This window comes from Oryzias melastigma, linkage group LG13 (assembly GCF_002922805.2).
Source record: "Oryzias melastigma strain HK-1 linkage group LG13, ASM292280v2, whole genome shotgun sequence".
Classification (NCBI taxonomy): domain Eukaryota; kingdom Metazoa; phylum Chordata; class Actinopteri; order Beloniformes; family Adrianichthyidae; genus Oryzias; species Oryzias melastigma.
The window spans coordinates 22,091,688-22,114,484 of record NC_050524.1 but is presented as its reverse complement, the minus strand read 5'-3'; the positions used below and the strand labels follow the sequence as shown (position 1 = coordinate 22,114,484).

At 38.0% G+C, this 22,797-nt stretch overlaps 1 protein-coding gene across 1 annotated transcript in view; it reads left to right on the top strand.

Moving 5' to 3' along the window:
• The window catches only part of LOC112149163 (cytoplasmic dynein 2 heavy chain 1), a 108,980-nt gene that overhangs the window by 19,764 nt on the left and 66,419 nt on the right, over positions 1–22,797 (top strand). Inside the window, exons 29-56 of the mRNA XM_024276666.2 lie at positions 2,118–2,186; positions 2,348–2,502; positions 4,325–4,457; positions 5,231–5,348; positions 5,424–5,536; positions 5,626–5,739; positions 6,952–7,102; positions 8,721–8,926; positions 10,064–10,246; positions 10,404–10,586; positions 10,754–10,977; positions 11,099–11,217; positions 13,033–13,232; positions 13,324–13,455; positions 13,606–13,738; positions 14,237–14,444; positions 14,536–14,665; positions 14,931–15,086; positions 15,170–15,429; positions 16,993–17,239; positions 17,313–17,464; positions 17,569–17,713; positions 18,415–18,517; positions 20,004–20,168; positions 20,768–20,892; positions 21,601–21,849; positions 22,002–22,110; positions 22,413–22,526. Of these exons, the coding sequence (XP_024132434.1) occupies positions 2,118–2,186; positions 2,348–2,502; positions 4,325–4,457; positions 5,231–5,348; positions 5,424–5,536; positions 5,626–5,739; positions 6,952–7,102; positions 8,721–8,926; positions 10,064–10,246; positions 10,404–10,586; positions 10,754–10,977; positions 11,099–11,217; positions 13,033–13,232; positions 13,324–13,455; positions 13,606–13,738; positions 14,237–14,444; positions 14,536–14,665; positions 14,931–15,086; positions 15,170–15,429; positions 16,993–17,239; positions 17,313–17,464; positions 17,569–17,713; positions 18,415–18,517; positions 20,004–20,168; positions 20,768–20,892; positions 21,601–21,849; positions 22,002–22,110; positions 22,413–22,526 (4,396 nt within the window). The remainder of the gene's footprint in view (positions 1–2,117; positions 2,187–2,347; positions 2,503–4,324; positions 4,458–5,230; positions 5,349–5,423; positions 5,537–5,625; positions 5,740–6,951; positions 7,103–8,720; positions 8,927–10,063; positions 10,247–10,403; positions 10,587–10,753; positions 10,978–11,098; positions 11,218–13,032; positions 13,233–13,323; positions 13,456–13,605; positions 13,739–14,236; positions 14,445–14,535; positions 14,666–14,930; positions 15,087–15,169; positions 15,430–16,992; positions 17,240–17,312; positions 17,465–17,568; positions 17,714–18,414; positions 18,518–20,003; positions 20,169–20,767; positions 20,893–21,600; positions 21,850–22,001; positions 22,111–22,412; positions 22,527–22,797) is intronic.

Sequence of the window (22,797 nt, the reverse complement as noted above, 5' to 3'; positions counted from 1 at the left end):
TAACCAAAACACATTCTCAACTCAAAAACTTTGTGTTGAGAATGTGAGAAAGTCTAAAGAAAAATACATCCAGTTGATTCATTTTTGATTTAATGTCTCAGAAGAGGGAGGAATTCACGTAAGATGAGTACTTTGTTCGATTTTTTATGTTTGGTGTCCTTGGCTTTTCTTTTAATAAATTATAGAAAACATCTTTATAAAATAAGAAACAACTGTATAGATCTGCTGAAGGCGTAACGTGAAGGGTTGGGCTTTAACTCTGAAAAACATTCATTTATTTATTTGAAAGTCTTTTTTTAAAGTTTTTTTTCTTGCAAAGTGTTCAAGGTGAATCTGCACCTTCAGAATTATGACAAAGTGAAGCCTGCAAAGTTAGAGTGGATTGTACTGTACATTCAGATTGCTGCAGGCTGCCTCAAAGTGAGTTTACAGTCCAACAGTTCAACATTAAGGAAGATATCTAGTAACTCAAAGAAAAATGATCTTCTGTTTAGCAGTTGATTCACATACCTCATCTCTAAGCTATGACTTTGGATTCAGTTTTATGCGAAGTGTTAGTGGAGTCATCGGCTTCTTTCCTCCCAAATCCCCACTTTTTCTTTAGAGGTCATCAGTCTGATTGCCTCTTTTATCTCTAATTACACGTCATAAGTGTTGGGCTTTGCTGGTTCTGGCCCAGTTTTACCCCCTCCACATATGATCTCCCAATGGCAGAGGGCAGACGGGGCTGCTGTTTCTTCTCATTGTTGAATTAGATAAAATAAAATAAACTTTAGTGATCCTGCCATGGGGAAATTCAATTGTCACAATAACTCAGTAAACAAGCCTTAAGGTGCAAGAAAAGGAAAACAAAATTATGCAAAAAAAAAAATATTCAAGGTGAATAAGATAAAACCGTCCCTTATCTAACACTGTTGTTAATTTTGCTGGTATAATGTATTCAATTAATTCCAGTGGTTATTAAAATTACCTTGAAATGTTCTATGTTTTTTTTCTAATAAAATTATCCTGGAATATTTTGGTGTTTAAATATCCCTTTTCTCATGTATTCTAGTCTACACATGTAGAAACCTAACTGACAAAATAAACTTCTATAAACTTCTCAATCTCTGTAACTCAGAAGATTTCATAGTATACGTGTTATTGTGCTGTAAAACAACAACTGCGAGACTTATGAGTTAAAATCGACCGCAAAATGGTTTTCACGAGATCTTGTAGTTGTTTTGGTGAACATGTTCGGTGTGGTGTGCTGCCATCTAGTGGTCGAGGTTTAAGTACAATACAAAACTCAGTGTTTGCTTAAGGATAATTAGTTGAAAAATGTTGATTAATTAAAAATTTGAATCCATACCAGTAATACCAAATAAGATATTGAGATATATCACATAATAGATTTTTTCCTAGTGTGAGATTCTTCATTAACCCAAAAAATATATATATTTTTTTATTTACTGATGATTCCTACGGATGAACAAATGTGAAATGCAGCAGTTTCTTTCTTAAAGTCCCACTTCGATCATTGTTCGATCTATTTTTAAAGTGTTCCGAGTGGTCTTATAATTATGATTATGCCGTTTTTTGCCAAAATAATACAAAAAATGTTGTTTTTCTAGGACAGTTTCTGCAGAGCAGCAGTAGATCATTAGAAATTCAAAGTTTTGGGTGGGACTGTTGGAACAGAGCAACCCTGCCCTCACTTCCCATCTACTATCATTGGGGTATAATAAAAATATAACAATATTGGAACTATACAGCCGTACAGTTTTGAACTCAGATGAGTAAAACAAAGACGTACATGGATCTGTTTGTCTACTAACTATTGGATACATCGGAATGGAGCGACGCAGGGATCTTGTGGCTTGTCAATAGTATTTTTTACATCAAAGCTTCAAGCTTTTTTAAACAGGATTTTTTTCATCTCCTCCTGATTCACCATGATTTTAATATAGAAACACTCAGAAATGCATTTTTAAGCTTATTTGTCTATATATTTGTTTTCCTTCATCAGAAAAATGCCGCAAGAAAATGTTAAAAACACCAAAAACCCATTTTCATCAGAGTGATTCTTTAAGGAATAACAAACTTCCTTTTTCTCAAACTTGTCTTTATCTGTGCAGGTGGGAGATAACCGCTGTTTGCTGCAGTCCCTCAAAGACTCGCCTTATTACCGCAGCTTCCAGGACAAGGTCAGAGCTCAAATGTTTCAAGATGTGGAAGAGTTGTTTTTTTGAAGTATTTTCCTCTGTCAGCTTAATGAAATGTTTCAGACCCTGTTTTTGTCAGCATTTGTTATATCTCATGATCAGTCCGTATTGCTGTGGCACCAACACTTGATCGGTCTGTCCAGGTCAGTCTTTGGGAGGTCCGTCTGTCAGACTTAGACGAGTATTTGCTCAACCTGAACGCCATCCAGAGGCGCTGGGTTTACCTGGAGCCCATCTTCGGACGAGGAGCTTTGCCTCGGGAGGAAGCCCGCTTCAAACGGGTTGACGAAGACTTCAGGTTCTCCTTTGACATTTTTTTCATTATTACCTCATCCGCAGTTGGAAAAAAAATACCTCCACGCTGATTTTTCAATTACATATGCTTTTCAGAAAAGCTTTGAAGTTACTTAATGGCTACAAGAACTTGAATCTGCTGTTTGCTTTTTTTTTTGTTTGAACCTTTATTTCACTGACAAAACCCACAATCATTGTTTTTCCACACAAAAAAAAAAAAAATGATCAAGTGTCACGTGACGAGTTGCCAGCAGCACAAAGTTGGAAGAGAAGCAAGTTTAACGCTTTCTTACATCACCTTCTTTTTAATAACACTTTTTAATCATCGGGGAGCTGAGAATATTAGCTGTTGCCGTTTTCCTGGAGGACTCTGCTGGATGCCTGTGATCGTCACGCCCTGAGGCAGCACCACTCGAGAAACCATCAGTCAGTGGATCCAATCAGCAAAGTCGCACAGGCGTGGGAGTAAATTGTGAAACCATTGTTGGTGCTGCAGTTCGCCACTCCAGCCAGAAATCCAACGTGAAACGGTTCTAAAATGTATGCAGAGAGGAAGTCAGACAAACTCTTGGAAGAAGGTTCTCTTTTTTACCAGCCTATCACAGATTGACACATGATTTAAAGACACGCTGCCCATCAGAGCAAGACTGTTTTTTTCGTGCAGGACTTTTATTACTACAGAAAGACATTGGTTAACTTACAAAGGCATAGATCAAAGAGTGTGCATTTTACTGACCTTCTTTTAGTCCAAAAAGTCTCGCACTGAAGTTTTATAACGTGTCATAAAGTAAAAGATCAGATAAGAGTCACAATAGAGCATTGTTTTGATAAAATTTTGCTCCTCATGAAATTGAATTTCTATTTTATTAATCATGGTTAATAAAAAAAAAACAGAAGTATGTGTTCACAAAACAAAATAAATAAATACAACTTTAAATAAGGTCTGGGTTGATAAAATTGATCTGAGTCGATCTAATCTTAATAGATCAATAATCATTTTATAAAAGTATAGACATAAGCTAAAGTCTGCTTGCTTGATGCTAATGTATAATGGGATTTCCCATAGGACAGCTAATGCTAACACTTAGTCAACCTAAACATACATTGCTGACTAAATTAAGTTCTTTATAAACTCACAGGCATAAATCTTCCGAACTCGTTTAAGAAAATATTTTAAAGTAACCATTTCTGGTCCAAAGCACCGTTTTTTTGCTCATTGGTTTTTCTTCTTCTTCTTCTGGAATAAGGCGTAATGCTATAGTGTGATTGACACCTAGTGGCCAAACTTGAACGTCTTCCAGGAGAGCCAGAACAATTGTTGCAGCTTCTCTACTTTAGAATCCATGTAACACTTTATGGTATTAACAATGTCACCAAATATAATGTCACTAATACATTTTACTGTATGTGAACTGTATCAGGTTAATATGAAAATCTTCAAAACATATATAGATAATTAATGTATTTCTAAACAAATGTGTCTATATATGTAAACTATATAAACTCAAAATTGAATTAATCAAATTAAAATAAATGTATGAAAAGAATAGAAAAAAAATTTGATTCGAATGGATTCAGGTTCTGGTGAATTGAATCAAATGGATTCTGGAAATTATTGGCGATACCCAGCCCCACTTCCTATCACTGAATACAATTCTTGATTCATTCATTTTTTTCATTTAATACAAAAAAATGTTTTTTTTACTAGCATTTAATAAAAAAGCTTGCCCTCATTCATCAACTATTTTCTAGGGGTCACAGAGGGGACATGAATTCCACTGTGTTCTGCACAGTAAAATGAGCATTTTTCTTCTTGTATGTTATAGGTCTATAATGTACGATATCCAGAGAGACACTCGAGTGGTGTCCCTGAGCTCCAGAGCTGGAATCAAAAGCTCCCTTGTCGCCATACTGGACCAGCTGCAGCGCTGCCAGAAGTCCCTCAATGAGTTCTTAGAGGTACGAACACAAATTCATGTCTTTTTAAACCTGAGGCTCCGGAGTCACTTAAGAAAAATACAAGGATAGTAATTTAATAAAAACTTGGATTACTTAGTAAGCACTGATTCAATTTTACCTACATTTATTTCTTATTTTTATTGCTTAGATCCTCTTATAATAACATAAACTGTGTGGATTTTTCTTTAAACCATTGATGACAGTAATTTAAGAGTGTGTGTGTGTTCTTCACCAGAATGCCCATTTTTTTGGAAAAACTTAGCAATAAATTAGTAAAAATATATTTTTTTGTATGTTCTGTTTATTACAACACAAAGTTTAAGCAATTATTATTTTATGCTGCAGTTGTCCCATGGGAAAATAGTGGAAACATATATATTACATTATATATTATATATATATGTATATATATATATATATATATATATATATATATATATATATATATATATATATATATTCAGTTAAGAAGCTCATTTTTTACTTGTGTTTTTTACGTTATTATATTTATTAAACACCCTTTTCTCCTTATATTTTTATGTTTTTATTTATCCCAAAAAAAAGCAATGATTCCTTACATGTATTGTAAAAGTAACAACAACATAAACGCAAAGCAGTGTTATCTTTTTAAGGGTGAGTTAAATCTTTGCAGCTCCATTTGGGTTATTGTCAGTGCCCAATTGGCTCCTAAAGTGTTAAAAGTCGCTGACCTCTGTTTTAAACCAAGGTTATAAGTTGAATATGTATTATTTTTAATTGAATTTCTGTGGCAGGAGAAACGATCGGCCTTCCCACGTTTCTATTTCATTGGCGACGATGATCTCCTGGAGATTCTGGGTCAGGCAACCAACCCAAGTGTCATCCAGTCACATCTGAAGAAGCTCTTTGCTGGTCAGACACATTTTTTTTTTCTTTTGCTGTTAATAACATTATTGTTCATGAGGGTTTTATGTGTTACCTGTTCAGGTATCCACAGTGTTGTGTTTGATGAACAATGCCAGCACATCGTGGCCATGTGTTCTCTGGAAGGAGAAGTGGTGCCGCTCAGAACTGCTGTCCGCATCTCCAGTCTTGTTGAGGTGAGAGTGGATCTTTAGATTTTTTCTGGACAAACTCCTAAAGCTTTTTATTTAGAGTAGATACTTTAACCGTCTATGTTGTGTTAAAGGTGTGGCTAGGAGAGCTGTCTATGCAAATGAAGGAGACCTTGAAACATCTGCTGTATGAGTGTCTGATGGCAGCGAAAAAAGGAGATGTTGACCCCTCACGCTATCCGTCTCAGGTGAACTAGACCTCCTTTTTGTTTCCGTTTGGTCTATTTAATTTTTATTTAAACAGTTTTTAGCCTGTAAGAAATGTTTAAAACAAAACAAGTTGACAATATTAAATACAAGATGGTTTTTGCTTCAAATGAGTAAAAAAAAATGTCCCAACAGTATTTTTCTTGGTTATACTTTTTAAATAAGTTGTGATGTTCTGCTCCTTCAGGACAAAATTAAATCTAGAAATTTACCATAAACCCTTTTATTAAGGTATATTCCTCTGGTAATTAGAAATATATTTTCTTAAAACAAGCATGGCTAAAACAAATTATATCTTTAACGTATATTTATACATTTTACCTAATATATATCATATTTTAAGCTCTACAAAAGTCTACCTATCCTTATTTCTAGACCATGATCTATTAGAAATTAGACTAGAAGTGCACATTTTAAGAGACATTTGTCTTTAAAATGATATTTATTTTTATGAGTAAAATAATATTTTACACTTTTCTTAAATTAAGTAAATCTGTTTCTTGAATCAAAACTTTAAAATTCCTCTTAACATTATTCTGTTAAGTTTTAAAAACTTGTTTCATTTGAAATATTAAAATAAGATGATTTCAAGATCAAATGACCCAAAAAGAGATTCAGATTTTATTGTTTTAAAGCAAGTTGTTACATTTTACTCAAAAGTTACTTGTAAGTTAGTTTTGTTTTAGAGCTTGGTTGATAAGATCAACTAATCGATCTGAATGAATTTAAGCTTAACAGATCAAAAACCGATCCATAAAAATAGAGATGGATCAAGCATAAAGCTAAAGTCCACTATCTTGATGCTAACCTATGATGGGATTTCCTATAGGATGGCTAATGCTAATGCTAGGTCGACCTAATAAGGTGATTAATATGAAAATCTTCAAAGCATATATAGATTACTAATGTATTTCTAAACAAATGTGTCTAAATGTGTAAACTGTGTAAACTCAAAATTAATTTGAATCAAATAGAATTGAGAGGATTGAAAGATTAAAAAAAAAATCAGATTCGAATGGATCCAGGCTCTGGTGAATCAAATGTAATCTGGAAATTATTGGCAATACCCAACCTTATGTTTTATATTAAGTCTAAAAAAAATATTTAAAGTTGACTCAAATACTTGGTGATATTTTGTGTTTTTGGAATGATGTCATAATGACATCTGATTGTATTTGATCTGCTTTGTGTAGATTTTGTGTTTAGCTGAGCAGATCCAGTTCACGGAAGATGTGGAGAAAGCTTTAAAACAGCAACGTCTGCAGCAGCTGGAACTTGAGCTTAACAGTAAACTGGAGCACTACACCCGAGTGGACACCAACTCTGAGGATTCTCCTAACACAGGTAAGAGGGCGTTTTTTTTTGTGTTCCTGTTCCGTATTTCATACAAATAAATGATTTTTTTTTTTTTTTTACAGAAAATACTTAAATGTACCTTCTTTTAGCACACATGTGTGACCTAAGTGAGGAAAAAAAGCTTCTTTCTGATCATTTAAATGTAATTATTGTGAAACCACAGTTCATGACAAAGCTTCTACTTTAAATAGCTTAATTTTTTTTATTGAAATGTTTACTACAGTGACAAAAAGAGAAAAATGAATGAACAATAAAATATTTAAATAGGATATTTTATGATTATTTTAATTAGTTTTAGGATTTTGTGTCAATCTTTTGCTCACATCAGCAAATATAAACTCACATAAAGATTAGTGTTTCTTTTTCTTTGTGATTTAAGCTTCAGCTCTAAATGTTTTATTACATAAGTGCTCTACTGTTAATAAATTACCTAAAAGATAATTAAGATCAAGAGGAGAAAAGATCATAAAACACTAGTTTTGCCAGAACATGAAAGACTTATTCTTTTAGCGTTTGTTTTATCGAGAGTCTTTAAAATGTTCACGAGCTTTTGCTTTGTTGGGGACGCTCCGTCATCATATTTATGGCTCATGAAGGTGGGGGTTACTTTCGAATGACTGACTCTTTGTGAGTGTCTTTGTGGCCGGTGAGCCGGAAGAGGCTGCGGAGGGGCAGTACCCTTTAGAGCGCCGCATGCAGTCACTGGCATACTAATTTAATGACTCGCGGCTGGATATATAGCAGCATAAAACACACTGGCTGGGTTTGTCCTCAGAACTAGAATAAAAAATAAAAAAGACTCCAATATTTATAAGAAGTTTTGTTATTCATGCATGAGATGAGAGGCTCCTCAGCAAAGCTTTTGGTGGGTTGCAAATCTCTTTGGTTTATCTGTAAAATACAGTTTTTCAAACATATTTTTCGTTATTAACTATTAATATTTTACAGGTTTGTTACTGGTGTGTAATCAAATCATGTTTATCTTTTAAAATAGCAACACTATTCATGAAAACCTCTCATTATATTACTCGCTCCCTTAAATAAAAGCAGGTGTTTGAAGAGGCCTCAGAGTGCTAATACTAATTAAGGCTGCTAAAGTATTGCCATGAAGGATAATCTCATTTCCTGGCCTTCATAAATGGGCTGTAAACCCAGAGGGGGGGTGAAAACTTCCTCTCATTTTGGCACAGAGACAAACAAGTGCTGGAACACATTTGGCAGATATTTTCCATCCAGAAAGATGCTGAATTTGGAAGCTTTCCTGCAAAGGAGATGATGGGTGCAGCTTCTACAGTTCCACAGGTTTCCTCCTCAAACCTCTACATATTGTAGAAAAATACCTGTACATCAAGCATGCATGTACTATGAGAATTAAAGCAGGGTGAAGCAAGAAGATTATTGTTCATATCTAAATGTATTAAATTGCTTTCAAATGATATCTTGTGAAGATGTAAAGGTACATTTTTAAAGATATGGGGAACATCCTTCCCATTGTACATCCATAGAGTGTTTATAAACTTCATAATGTGACTAAAATGAGCCTCTTTTGTCATTTTCTGTCATTTAGCTCAATCTTCTGTCATGATTTCCATACCTGTCTGTACAGAGTCCAGCATCTTACAGCTGAAGCTGAAGGCTTTGATCCTGGACATTATCCACAACATCAGCATGGTGAAGCAGCTCAACCAGGCGGGCGTCACCAGCACCGACGACTGGGCCTGGAGGAAACAGCTACGCTTCTATATGGGAGCAGACAAATTCTGCCACATTCATATGGTGGATGCACAGTTCAGTTATACTTATGAGTATCAGGTACATACTTTGTTTCACAGTTTTACTCTTGCAACAGTCCTTTTGCATGCTCCCACTTTAAAAGTCTGTCTGATGCTTTTTGATAAAAATGGTGCATATTTTTGTGGCATTTTTCTGAGTATTTTTATATTCAAATCCCTATTCTGCTCCATTCTGATACATCCACTTCCAGACAAATAGATCCATGAACGTCTTGGTTTACCTCGTCTTAGATGACATCTGGATCAAAGCTGTACTTGCTGGATAGCTTCAATACTTCCTGATGTTTTTGTTGCACTGGGAATGTTAGGTTTGAGGTGTGAGGGGCTGTAAACTAACGGGAAAGAGTGTAAACAGAGAGCTCTCAGCAACGGGGAAAAGAGGGTAGGGTTTCTCTGTGCCAACGTTCCCGCCCTGCAGAAACTATTTTCTAGAAAGCGACACAGGTTTTCTAATTTTCTAAAAAAAATTGCATACTGGTAATCACAATTAAAAGACCAGTGGGAATGCTTTTTTTTGTTTTGTTTTTTTTATTTTTTAGCAAAGTGTGAGATCATTTTAAATGGATTCAAACAGTTCCATTACATGAAAAAAAAACATATACATGACATCAATCATTCCCAAAACATAAATTAAACATATTATCCAATTATCCAATCATTATTCCCTTGGAAAAAGTAAATTTTAAAGTGTATCTTACATTTCTGAGAGGCTTTTTGTTAGTATTCAATAACTTATTGAGTCATTCCCACACTTTTCTGTTGATTTACCCCATCTATGATACTTTTACTTTATAGTCAATATTCAAAAGTGTCAGAAATGGTTGTTAGACCAAACCCCAAAGCATCTCATGTTTTCAACTTTAAATGAAGTTTGGCAGAAGTGTGTTGAAGTATAAATGAAACTCCACTTTTACCTTTGGGGGGCACTGTTCATGCAGACATAAGAAGTCCTGAGCTGTATTTCCCATCTGCAGTTTCTGGTAACACATCGCAGATTCAGTCTCCTTTTCATTTTCTTCACTGGTCCTTAGTATTTTTTTTCCATGTATCTTTTATTAGCTTCTGGTGTCTTTTTGAATCCCCCACCAATCCACCTAAATCCTAACTTCTGTTTCACCGTTGTTCCTCTCTTCTGTATTTCTCCCCCATTTCTCAGGGAAATGCAGCAAAGCTGGTGCACACTCCGCTGACGGATAAATGCTACCTGACTTTAACCCAAGCCATGAAGATGGGGCTTGGCGGGAACCCTTATGGGCCTGCTGGCACCGGCAAGACCGAGTCTGTCAAAGCCTTAGGGGGGCTCTTTGGACGGCAGGTGTTAGTTTTCAACTGCGATGAGGTATTTAGATATTTCACGTGATACCGGGAATAATTCATTATTGAAGGCTTTGAATGTTACGCATCAGTAAAGATAGAAGAGAGAAAAAACTGCAGCCTAAATGTCTGGCTAACATTTCAATGGAAACCAAGGAAGATTTTTTCCTTTGTCTTTTTAGGGCATAGATGTGAAGTCTATGGGACGGATATTTGTGGGCTTGGTGAAGTGTGGAGCTTGGGGCTGCTTTGACGAGTTCAACCGTTTGGAAGAAGCTGTTCTCTCTGCAGTTTCGATGCAGATTCAAGCCATTCAAGACTCCCTCAAACATCATAAAAACACATGTGAACTGCTGGGGAAGGAGGTCAGAAAACAGAACACAAACACACAAAACATAATTTAGTTCATCAATCCATTAAGTTCATTAGTCCTTTATTGTCATCCGATTGCTTAACTTTAAGATAAGGAAACAATTTCAAATAAGACACATTCAAAATGAAATATTCTTTCCCTCTACTCTTCATCCCTCAGGTGGAGCTGGACCCAAACTCCGGGGTGTTCATCACTATGAACCCTGCGGGTAAAGGCTACGGCGGCAGGCAGAAACTTCCCGACAACCTGAAGCAGTTGTTCAGGCCTGTAGCCATGAGCAAGCCAGACAATGAACTCATCGCTGAAGTCATTCTCTACTCAGAGGGGTTCAAAAACGGAGAGATGCTCGGGGGAAAACTGGTCGCTGTCTTTAATCTGGCCAGGTATAAAGCATGACCTTAGTTCTTTCTTAAAACTTATATTTTATTTTTGTGATGTAACAAAAGCCACTGCCTTAATAAGTTATATTTATAATGGAGTGACTGAGACTGTTTGTCTTCACAGAGAGTTGTTGACGCCCCAGCAGCACTACGACTGGGGCTTGCGGGCTCTGAAGACGGTTCTGAAGGCCTGTGGAAGTCTCCTGCAGCAGCAGAGGAGACGTCACGACAAGGAGAGGGAAAGTAAGTGAACCGCTGTCTGTTTTTACTAATGGATCTGGGATTTCTCCTCCTCTATGAAAGCTAGGAAGCATCTGCAGCTCCTCCTTATCTGAAGTCTCTTTCTTTACCTCCCTAAATACTCAGAACAGTCTGATTCAGCCGTGTGGTGCAGATATCCCTCATCGGTCCATCATTTATTCATTCTATGAACTTAAAAGAAACAACTTTAAACATTTTTGTTTTAAGTTTCTATCAGAGAAGACAGGACTTGATACTATCAGCTGACCAAGCAGGGAACTGTTTTTCTGAAGTTACAGTTATGTTAATAAGTCAAGTAATTTGATTTAGCCCATGGGTCAAAGGGAAAATTGGATCCGCTTTTTTTTCTCCCTCAACTCCCCAGACTGAGAGTTTATATTGATTGGCTCAGAAAATGGCAGAGTAAAGAGTCAGAATTAAATAAGTTATAAATGTTTATTGTTTCTGCAGATTGAGCCTGTGACAGTTCCTCATGAGTGAACAGAAACATGTTAAATATATATATCATTTGATGACTCTCTTCTGGGGTTTTTGAAGTGTGACTGTTGTGAAGGTGTATACCTTTTCCCACACTCCTCAAACAGGTAAAATATACTTGTAGGCATCTTCTTAGAGTTTTTGGTAACAAGTTCAACCGTCATTTTGCTAATTTAAGAGAAAATTTCAGAACATTTAAAAACACAGTTTTCATCTTAACCTGATAAAAGTTTAATTTTCGAAAGACACTAAACATTTTAAAACTGACAGCAGACTATGAGCCAAAAAGTGCATGAAATGGATTCACTTAAAACATGGAGCTTTTATACCAGCTGCAGCATTTAAACGGGATGTCCCATTTCTAACAGCTCCCTAAAGCCCATGTCACAAATGCTCTTACAAAAATGGTAATTATAAATATAAATATTTCATCTTTAATTAACTTTTGAAATTTGTTGCCCAGGTATGACAGAGTTTCTCTTATTCAAGTGTCATGATGCATGTTTTAAATAGACATTGAAATGCCTTGAATTAAAACAATACATTTTCCACTGGCTCCTAAAATCCTTTTATAAAAACGCTTCACCTTTGGAACACTTTTTAACAGGAGTTTGTGCTTCTTTGTGCTTTCCTCCCTCATTTTCAGGCATGTTATCAACCCCCCCAGCCCACATTGGCTCACTCTCATACCTGCCTGTCAATTTCTTGCCCAACAGCCTCTCACACTCTGCCCTGTTTCCCACCCCCACTTGCCTTTATGTCTCTGCTTTTCAATACTTTCTCTTTTGTCCCTCTCCTGATTTCCACTCTGCCTTTTCTTGATTCCTCTGTCTGTTCTCTTTCAAATCCTTCTGGTCCAATACCCACCCTTTATCTTTTCAACTCTCAGGCACGTGGGCTCACCACACACATCTGCTGTCTGTCAATGGCTCCCTAAGGTTTTCCTGCGAGCATCGCTCTCTGTGTAGTCCAGCCAAGTGGTTCTGCTGAATACAAGAAGAAAGATTCTGCATTTGTGTCTGCAGGGAGGGCCAGGATCTTTGTAGCTGAGAACTAAAGTATCGACAAACTCTAGATCATTGCAGGCTTTGGTAATTAGCTCATTTTTAACAAGGCTCATGTATAAGAGCAAAGTAAAAAGCAAGTGTTGATGTCTTTGTATTCTTCACCTTCAGTGTGTTTGTCACAGTTTATCTGCATGTTGTCCTTCTTACTGAAGTTTCTTCCTTAAAATATTTAATTTTTCAGATATGTTATTGAGTTTAGTCCTGTTTGGAATTGAACAGTAATGTGCAGTGTCTTTCTTTCATCCATGTGCAGTTCAGGAGAGCAGCCTGGTGGTGCAGGCTCTGAGGCTGAATACCATGTCCAAGCTGACGTTTGCAGACAGCTCTCGTTTTGATGCGCTGGTCAAAGACGTCTTCACCGGAGTTAACTTTACGGATGTGGAGGACCAGATTCTGATTCAAGCACTGGAGCAGGTTTACCAAGAGGCTCAACTGGAACTGATACCCAGCCAGGTTTGTCTTCACACTCAACACGTTCTTCATAGCTCCTTTTTATGTGTTTTTAGAAGTGGATCTTTGTCACAAGTTGATGATGATTTTTCAGCTAAAGAAGGCATTGGAGCTAAATGAACAGCTGAGGCAGCGCATGGGTGTGGTCATCGTTGGGCCAAGCGGAGCCGGCAAGTCTACTCTCTGGAGGATGCTCCGGGCTGCTCTGAGCAAGACAGGAAAAGTGGTAGGCAGAGGATTTTACTCTTACTTCATAAAAAAACATTATTTAAATGATGCATTAATACCAATTTAACTTTAGCACTATCCTCTTTTCAAAGTTTTAAGGTCAGTAAAAAAAGTTATCATCTGCCTTCTCTTGTGGATTTCTCTTTAGGTGAAGCAGTACACTATGAACCCTAAAGCCATGCCCAGGCAGCAGCTTCTGGGACACATAGACATGGACACCAGAGAGTGGGCTGATGGCGTTCTGACACACAGTGCCAGGAGTGTGGTCAGAGAGCCACAGGGTGAGTACACTCAGAGTACAAGTATGGGGCTGTTTAAATTTTGGTCCCAACTGCCCTTATGTGGAAGACTACTTGGTAAACCCGAAGAGTAAAAATGTCAATGCACATTTTTTCAATGGGCATGCTGCTGGCGTCAGATTATAGTGAATACCCAGATTTGTAATTTTTCAACCCTGCCATCCCCTGCACAAGGAGCCCATTGGTGCAGTCCACATGAAAAGTGTGCACTCCTGCATGCAGCCTGGCTATTAGAAAAGAGGAAGTCAGACAATCAGTGTAGTTTATGTGGACATCCTATGGACAATAGCTGTATGACATTCACAGCCCGTACGTAATAAGTGAATTCAACTTGCATTAGCCTTACAGATTTTTGCACACCACCGCCTGGATGTGCGTTCATAAAACCGCGTAGAGCGTGTTCTTGAACACACTACACGCATCCGGTGTGAGTTAAAACACTTTCTGTTTTCTTAACTGCATGTGCATGTGTGTTTTTAGAGGTGAACTCCTGGATAGTTTGCGATGGGGACATTGATCCAGAGTGGATTGAAAGTCTCAACTCGGTCCTTGATGATAATCGGTTGTTAACCATGCCCAGTGGAGAGCGAATCCAGTTTGGACCCAATGTTAACTTCCTGTTTGAAACCCACGACCTCAGCTGTGCCTCACCGGCCACCATTTCCCGTATGGGCATGATCTTTCTCAGGTCAGTCAGGCACTAAAGACTATATTTATTTGTACAAAATGTGCTGGTCTTTGAGGTTTTACATCCTGTTTGGCTTGATTTGCATTTGAAGCGATGAGGACATAGACGTGGGGGCTTTAATGAAATCGTGGTTGAGGGGCCAGCCAGAAGAGAGTCGCAGTCACCTAGAAAACTGGCTAGGAGACTATTTCCAAAGAGCACTGGACTGGGTCTTCAAGCAGGTAACTTTTCCCCTTAATGCACAATGTTTTTTTATGCCTAAATAATGCTGGATATGCAGCAGAATATTTATGTGTACAATAAAACAAGGATTCTGCTGATAAATGTTTAGGAAAAAATGTAAGTTCCTAAGTTACATGTACTCAGCAATTCACATGTTTTCTATCTTCTTCTACTAGGACAGAACAGGCTGACACGTCTACATTTCAACCTGTTTACATGCCATGGACCCTGTGTGTGCCTTTATGTCTCCTCTTTTTATGGCAGAATGACTTTGTGGTGGAAACTAGTCTGGTGGGTACCGTTTTCAACGCTCTGTCGCACCTCAGTGCCGTGAATGAGAGAGGAGAGTTCCTCGTGGGTCTGCTGAGGGGCTTGGGAGGAAACCTCAATCTTAAAATACGACAGGAATTTGCTAAAGAGGTGAGGAATCTGGCTTTTTGTCTTTCAATTAGTAGCTGTTGACAATTTTTTATACCTAAACATGTTTCTTTTTCCATCTGCAGTTACTGAGTTGGGCCAGAGAAACCCCCCCAGATTCCAGAAAACCCCTTGACACCTACTATGATAGTAAAAGCGGCCATCTAGCAGCTTACACCTTCCAACATCCGGAGAATCTGACGCTGGAGCAGTTCTCTCACGCTCACATGCTGCCTGTAATAAAGACGACGGGGATGCAGAGAGGTCTGCATGGCTTTTTCCCGTGGCTCACCGCTCCACACAGGCAGCCCTTCATGGTGGTAGGCCCTGAAGGCTGTGGAAAAGGGTAATTAAACATGCGCTGTGAATGCACCACAAATAAAACCTGCAAATATCATAAGAAGAGGCAGATGCACACTCGAGATGTTGCATTTTCTTAATGCGTATATGTGAAATAAGTGAAAAAATATTTAGTATAACCCAAATTGGATTGGAAAATTCTCTCTGCTTTGCTTACAGTAATTGTACCATTGCAAAACAATTTTTGAAAAAAATGATCATCATGAGAAGTTAACAAAAAACAAGCAAAAGTTTATAAAAAAAAAAAAAAAACAACAACGTATAAATAGTTCAATTCCTTTGTGGTGCTTCATTTCTTCCTTCTTAAATTCTATATTTCTTTTCTGCTTTATATTAGTATTTCATATAATCAAATTCACTCAAATAGGTTAAAGGAAACTATAAAATCACTCTCATGTCTTTTATACTGTCTTGATATGGTGGCAAACTGTGGAATAAGGTATATCAACATTTGAATTGTGGTATTAATTAGAAATGTATGTTCTATATCTTGTGGATTGCTCAGAAAAGTGCTCCTAATGTTTTTTGATGTGGTAAATTAGAGATTGGAAATTCAAGATTGCAAAAAAAATAGTGGTGTCAAAGTAAAGTTTGGAAAAAAAACATAAAGCCACCTTTTTAGTTTTATTTTTATCTTTTCCTGCAGCACAATGTCAGAAACTTAAATAAAAAAAGAACTCTAAATGAAGCTTTTAACAGCAATTATGAGGTTAAAAATCATTGTGATTAATTTGAGTAATTAACTCCAGGTCACAATTAATTAATCACATGACAACACTAGTTTCATTGGAAACTACTCCCACCAATCAGGAGTGATCTTGTGAGTCCTCACCCCTACCACTTGAAAGCGGGCTACTCGAAATCTGTCAATCAAATGTTTTGATCAATCCAGTCCTCTGTTACAGTTGTTGGATAAAACAAATGTAGCTACTTCATAACATCGGTTTCTTGGCTACATCCACAGCAAAGGATGGCGCATGATGCAGTGCAGAGGCGCTCTACTGTAGTCATCCAATGTGACAAACATGTAGAATCAACAGCAAATTCTGAACTTTTATCCCCTGTGTGACATTTCTTGTGAATGCACAGAGAGCTCAGAATAACAAGGATATTAGTGGCTCCATGCGTGTGTGTTCTACGCGCGCTGGCCAGAGTGAATGCACACAGTCGTAGCCTCCAAAGTAATTGCTATCCTTCCCAAGGGTTTGAAGAACAATGGTTGCTCCGTTTGCCATTTATACTCGAGTTGAGTTTTCTATCAGTCTGTGCTTTTCTCATCCCCTTGTCTTGCCTTCTGGCCCCTGAAAGGTCAGCATGGCAGCAAGACACTGGGTCGTTCCTCCAGCCAAAGAGCATGCTGCTTTTTAAAGGCTGTAAATGTGGTGACATGAGAGACAAGTTTATAGCTTTCTGGTTACATTTTGAATCCTCATTAAATGTCGTCTTTATTTTTGGTCACAGTGTTTGAGACCAAGCTAAACAATTACGGATTTAAAGCAGTATGACAGATGTATTAATAGCCTTTTTGTGTACGTTGTTTATCTTTTAGGATGCTTCTGCGCTACGCTTTCTCTCAGCTGCGCTCCACTCAGGTCGCTGTGGTTCACTGCAGCGCCCAGACTTCATCTCGCCACGTTCTGCAGAAGCTCAGCCAGACATGTCTGCTGCTCAGCTCCAACACGGGCCGAGTCTTCCGACCCAAAGACTGCGAGAACCTCGTTCTTTACTTGAAAGACATCAACCTACCCAAACCTGACAAATGGGGGACGAGCAACCTCACTGCATTCCTTCAACAAGTAAGGATGACACATATATTAGAAAAATACTTCAAGTAAGATTGACATGAGTCATCATCTGTTTTTGCTCTAGGCTTTAACATATAAGGGATTCTATGATGAAAATCTTGAGTGGGTCAGTCTTGAGAACATTCAGGTGGTGGCCTCCATGTCAACAGGAGGTTCTGTCTGCAGTCACTCTCTTACTTCGCGCTTCTGCTCCATTGTTCGCATCTGTGCTATAGAGTACGTATGTCTAAAAAGTACACATATTTTACAGCTTTAGCTTCTTTCTAACTGTTTTTGGTGAAGTTTTAACATATAATTTGTGTCTTTGAATGTTTCTTCAGCTATCCAGACAGAGAGCAGCTTCACTCCATCTACTCGGCTTACTTGCAACCTGTTCTCCAGCATAGCCTGGGCAGCCAAGCAGCCTGGGCCAGTACAGGGAGAAATCATCAGCTGGCTGGTTCTATGGTGCAGCTCTATGAACAGGTATTATTTGGTTATTTATTTAATTTTTTAATCAAATTCTATAAGATCTAGGGAGCTAATTGAAAACAAAATTAAGGATCTAAAAAAACATCTTGATTGAGGTCAGGAGAGGTGGTTGGAACCATGCTAAGAGAGTTGGCATTAAAAAAAGGCTGCCAAAATAAAATTGAAGCTGTTTTTTTATTATTATTATGAGCAGATCTGCAGCATTTGAGAGCTTTAGTTGTTTTTTTTTTTCAATCAGAAAGCATGTTAGCTGTAGATTAATGACACACAAGACTCTCAAGGTGTGTGAGACTTTATCAGCAATTTTCCTAATCAGAATTACCTTTTTTACCAGAAAACATTAAAGGTTGATTGACTTTTGTCATCTTTGTTAGCTGTTTGGTTGACGATTAACTGGCTTAGCTGTAGCTTGGGAAGAATCACAAAAATATCTCTGGAAAGTGCCAGTGAAATCAGAAACTCACATTTGTTTGCCTTTGTAGAATTTTCAGAGTTTCTGTAGTTGCTTTTAGATTGGGTATTTATAAGATAAAATGCTACATGCTAACATCAATCTTTTCTTGGGGTGGTTGAATAACGTATGGTTTTGATGGTATTGGTTTTAGGAGCATAATCTGACATTGCTCCTTTTGGGATGTTTGATTTACAGAAGAATGCTTCGATGTTTTATTTCTGTGATTGTCATTATGCCGTAGGTGAAAGCTAAGTTTACAGTGGACGACCACAGTCACTATCTCTTCACGCCGTGTATCCTGACGGAATGGGTCCTCAGTCTGCTGCGATACGATCTTACTGCAGGTAACCACAATCTGATAGAAGGGAATTAACTCTTTGTTCTTTACCTATTGTAATATTGTAAATATTGTAATAGACTAAATAAAGATGGAGTAGGAGTTTCATTATATGTGAATAAAACATTGCATTTTAGAGCACTGGATAGCATAACAACTGCAAATGATAGTATACTTGATTGTTTAGCAATCTGTAAAGTAAAGAAAAAAATATTATTAGTTGCATTTACAGAACACCTCAAGTATTGAAATGTTTACAACTTGGATAGAGAAAATGTTTGTGGTGGCTTTAAAATTGACATGTCTAATCCTCATAAGATGAAATTAATAGATGAATTAATTATGATCATGTAGCATAGCTGCTAATGGTGCAATATTAATTGATAATATATTCACAACCTCAGCATTGACAATAAAGCAGTGAATGAATTGTTAATCAATGACATCAGTGACCATCATTCCAGTTTTCACAACATATGACTTATAAGACTACTGAGTCTTATTTACAAATGTTGTTTACTGCCAAAACTATTCTTGACATCCTCACTTCAAAGCATTTGCTGAGGAATGTAAAGCTCTAACTTTTGTTAACTTTTAAAGACACAAGTTGCCTCTGCAGAGATGTGTTGCTTGCAGCTCATTTCTCCTTTTTTCACCTTTTTTGTCTCGTTTTTTCCTTCTATATCTGCAAATGCCTCACGCACTTCTATTTCTCCCTATCTTTGTTTCCTTTTCATCTTTATCTGGTATCTTTTCCCTTTTTTTGTGATAGTGAGTTGGTTATTTTAAATGGAAACTTCAACATGATGTGCTTTCTTTATTTCAGTAATGTTGTTTTTTTCATTCTCATTTGTCTTTCCTCTTTGTTGCTGGTTATCTTCTCTTTTATTTGCAAAAAAATCGTTTAGGTACTTTTACTTTTAAAATGATTGTTTTAGTCTACAGGCTACATTTACCTGAGTTTAAATAATACAGATTTTTTTTATTAATCTGTCAACAATGAACCATGATTTTCTGTCAAATGAGTCACTGATGGTTTGAATTAAAGGCGCAGCAGCTGTTTAGCATTAGGGCTTGATTTGTTTCCTTTTTGTTTTTGAAATTGAATATGCCAGAGAAACCCCAGTAGTCAGTGGTAGGAGTTGACTTTGACAGATACTCCTGAAAGCAGTGACCTTTGAGAATTTGACTTGACACTGTCTTCCTAGACAGCAGCAGTGTGTTGTTTCCTCAGGGGCTTTACTACACTTTATGTCAATTTCTAAGCTGTTTTTTTTTTGTCTGTGTATAATAATATTTTTTTCAATATGTGATTTGAAAGTGTGAAACAAAAGAAAAGTTTGTCAAAGTAATTTACATTTGATGTAAAATCAAACATTTTCATTGACTAAATGTCTCGTTTTATGTCAGGAAACGAGGCATAATTTTGAACTGTATGCAGCTTTTGAAAAGTCACTCGTTTTTGTTTTTGTATTCCTAACTTTCCATTTTAGCTCAATCTAATGTGACAGAAAGTGTGCTGGAGGTGGTGGCCTACGAGGCCAGGAGGCTCTTCAGAGATCGTCTCGTTTCCTCTAAAGACCTCCACACCTTCGACAACATCCTGTCTTCGGTCGTTCGTGGAGACTGGAGCTCAGATGCTCTGGACAACATGACTGGTATGAGGCGTTCCTCACTTCCTGCCCCTTCGTCTGCTCAACGTTTGTGGTAAAGCAGGAGGAATCATAACATGCTGGAGATGAGTCGCTTGAGGAGTTTCATGACAGCTTTTATAGATTGCTGCTTGTGCCTTAAAGAATTCAGTGTGTGATTACATCCGAGCTGGTTTGACAGCTTTCCATATGGCATTTTGTTCAGCAATTTCCTTGCTAATGTTCTGTTTACCTACTATATACTAAGATGACATTTTTTATTTTTCAGTTGGTTTTGAGTCTTGCCTCATAAACAAGCAGTGTGCTTATTAATATTTCTCATCCGTTGATGGAGAATATAATGCCACCCCCAGGTGAATTTAATTTTAGCTATAGCTGGTGTTAAGAAGCTGACAAGTGCCTATAAATTGTGTCTGGAGTGCATGGCATAATGCCAGTGCTCTGCCTTGCTGGGAAGAGGAAGATAAAGCCATGTCATTTAAAATGACATATTTCAGTGAAAGTATGAACACGGTTTTGATTTATTTTTTCTCATGAATTTTGTTGAAAACCTTGATATGACTTCCTCTAAACTTCTTTAGTTTTTGTTTTTTTCCTCCCTGAAGATGGTTTCTATGTGACGTGGGGATGGTCTGAAGGGACTGTGATGGCTCCAGGCCAGCCTCTGCCTCCTCATGGAAAACAATTAGGTCGTCTTGATTCTGCTGATCTCAAAGAAGTCATACAGAAGGTGAGTTGAAGACCCGTTAGTTGTCAGAAATAAGGGTGTGTAAAATCATTTTTCCACGTTTGACCCATCCCCCGGGGGAGCGGTGAGCTGCAGGTGCAGCCGTGCTCTTGAACTTCTTGGTGGTTTAACCCCCAATCCAACCCTTAAACCTTAGTCACATGCACCAGTATGGGGGGGTTGACCCATACCTACACATTCTCACTCCAAACTCATCATAAATGGATGTATGGTTCAGACCCCCTACGTCGTTTTTTGATGTTCTGGTCGTTTCCATTAAATCCAGGGCCCCAACCCCCCGGGACGCGGTAACGGATGGACAACTGGTACCAGGTTGGGACCGGTCCGGTACTGCATCCCAAGGGGTGGGGATCCCTGATTAGCATATGCATTTTTATCCCTGTCTGTGGCCCAGTACCAAGCGGCTTATGTCCAGTTGTTATTAACGGTCCATGGTGCTGACCCATGCGGGTTTGTCCATTTTTTTGTCCACAGACAGCCTGTATCTACTCGTAAACCAAGTTTTGACTAAGGCTTTAATGTTTAGTGTCTAGCAGAGAGGGATTCTTAGTCTTTGTTATGACTAAACTGTGGATGTGAACTCACAACTTACTTTGAGTGAACACAAAATTCTGTTTATTTTTACATGATGATATGTTGGAAGCCTTTATTTGTGATTCATCACCTTTGGTCGTCTTTGTCTTCCACCAGGGGGTAATGCTCTACAGCCGTGACAACAAGGAGCTGGACCTCCTCCTCTTCTGGGAAGTGTGTGACTTTGTGTCCCGGGTGGACCGGGTCCTTAGTCGACCCGGTGGTTCTCTTCTTCTGGCGGGGCGGAGCGGAGTGGGTCGGCACACAGCGGCGTGCCTGGTGTCTCACATGCACGGATATGCAATGTTCACCCCCAAGATTTCCCGCAGTTATACACTGAAGCATTTCAGCAACGACCTGAAGACGGTAAGAAAAGTTTTTGCACCCTGACTGTCTCACATTTTCCGGAATTCCCTTGACCACATATTTACATTCTCTTTTTAGAACTTTTATTGATGCGAGGCCTTCATGTTGTGTATGTATAGAATGCATCTGAAAAGTTATTTTTCTGTCCATAGGTGATGCAACTAGCTGGACTTGATGGCCAGCAGGTTGTTTTACTTTTAGAGGATTATCAGTTTGTCCATCCATCTTTCCTGGAGATGGTGAACAGCTTACTGTCATCAGGTGATGCATTATGTTCCTATATGTCATTCTGGTCTGATCCATGCCGCTCAGTGGAAAAGAGGCATAAGTAGACTTAGTTTTTATGTTTTTTATAAAAACGACTGACACCTAAAATCAAGATTTAAAGAAACTTAAGAGATGATTGCAGAAGTAATTCTGTGTGAGCTTTGAATTGAGATTCAACATGCAAACATATTCCATATGAGAATTCATCAAAAAAGACACCACACATTAGCATTATGACACAAACAGGACAGACTTTTAAGCATGTAGAAGCTTTGACAGCTGATGTTGTGTTTCAGGTGAAGTTCCAGGTCTTTACACTCCAGAGGAGCTGGAGCCGCTGCTGTCCCCACTTAAAGACTCTGCCTCCCAGGATGGGTTCAGTGGGCCGCTCTACAACTACTTTTCTCACAGTGAGCTCAATATGATTATTTAGAACTCATCCTTGAGTGCTTCATGTATGATAATTTACAGTTTCAGTCAGTTCATGTTCAAAGTATCTCACTCTTTATTGGATCAGTTGTTTTCTTCTACCTACTCTTGTCTTCTGACTGGAGTCCATGTGCTTAAAGTAGAGAGAACAACATTTATTTTACTCAGGTTTCAGCTAAAGACTCAAAATTAAAAGTTCCACCACCCCATCCATCCATCCATCTTCCTCCGCTTCATCCGGGACCGGGTCGC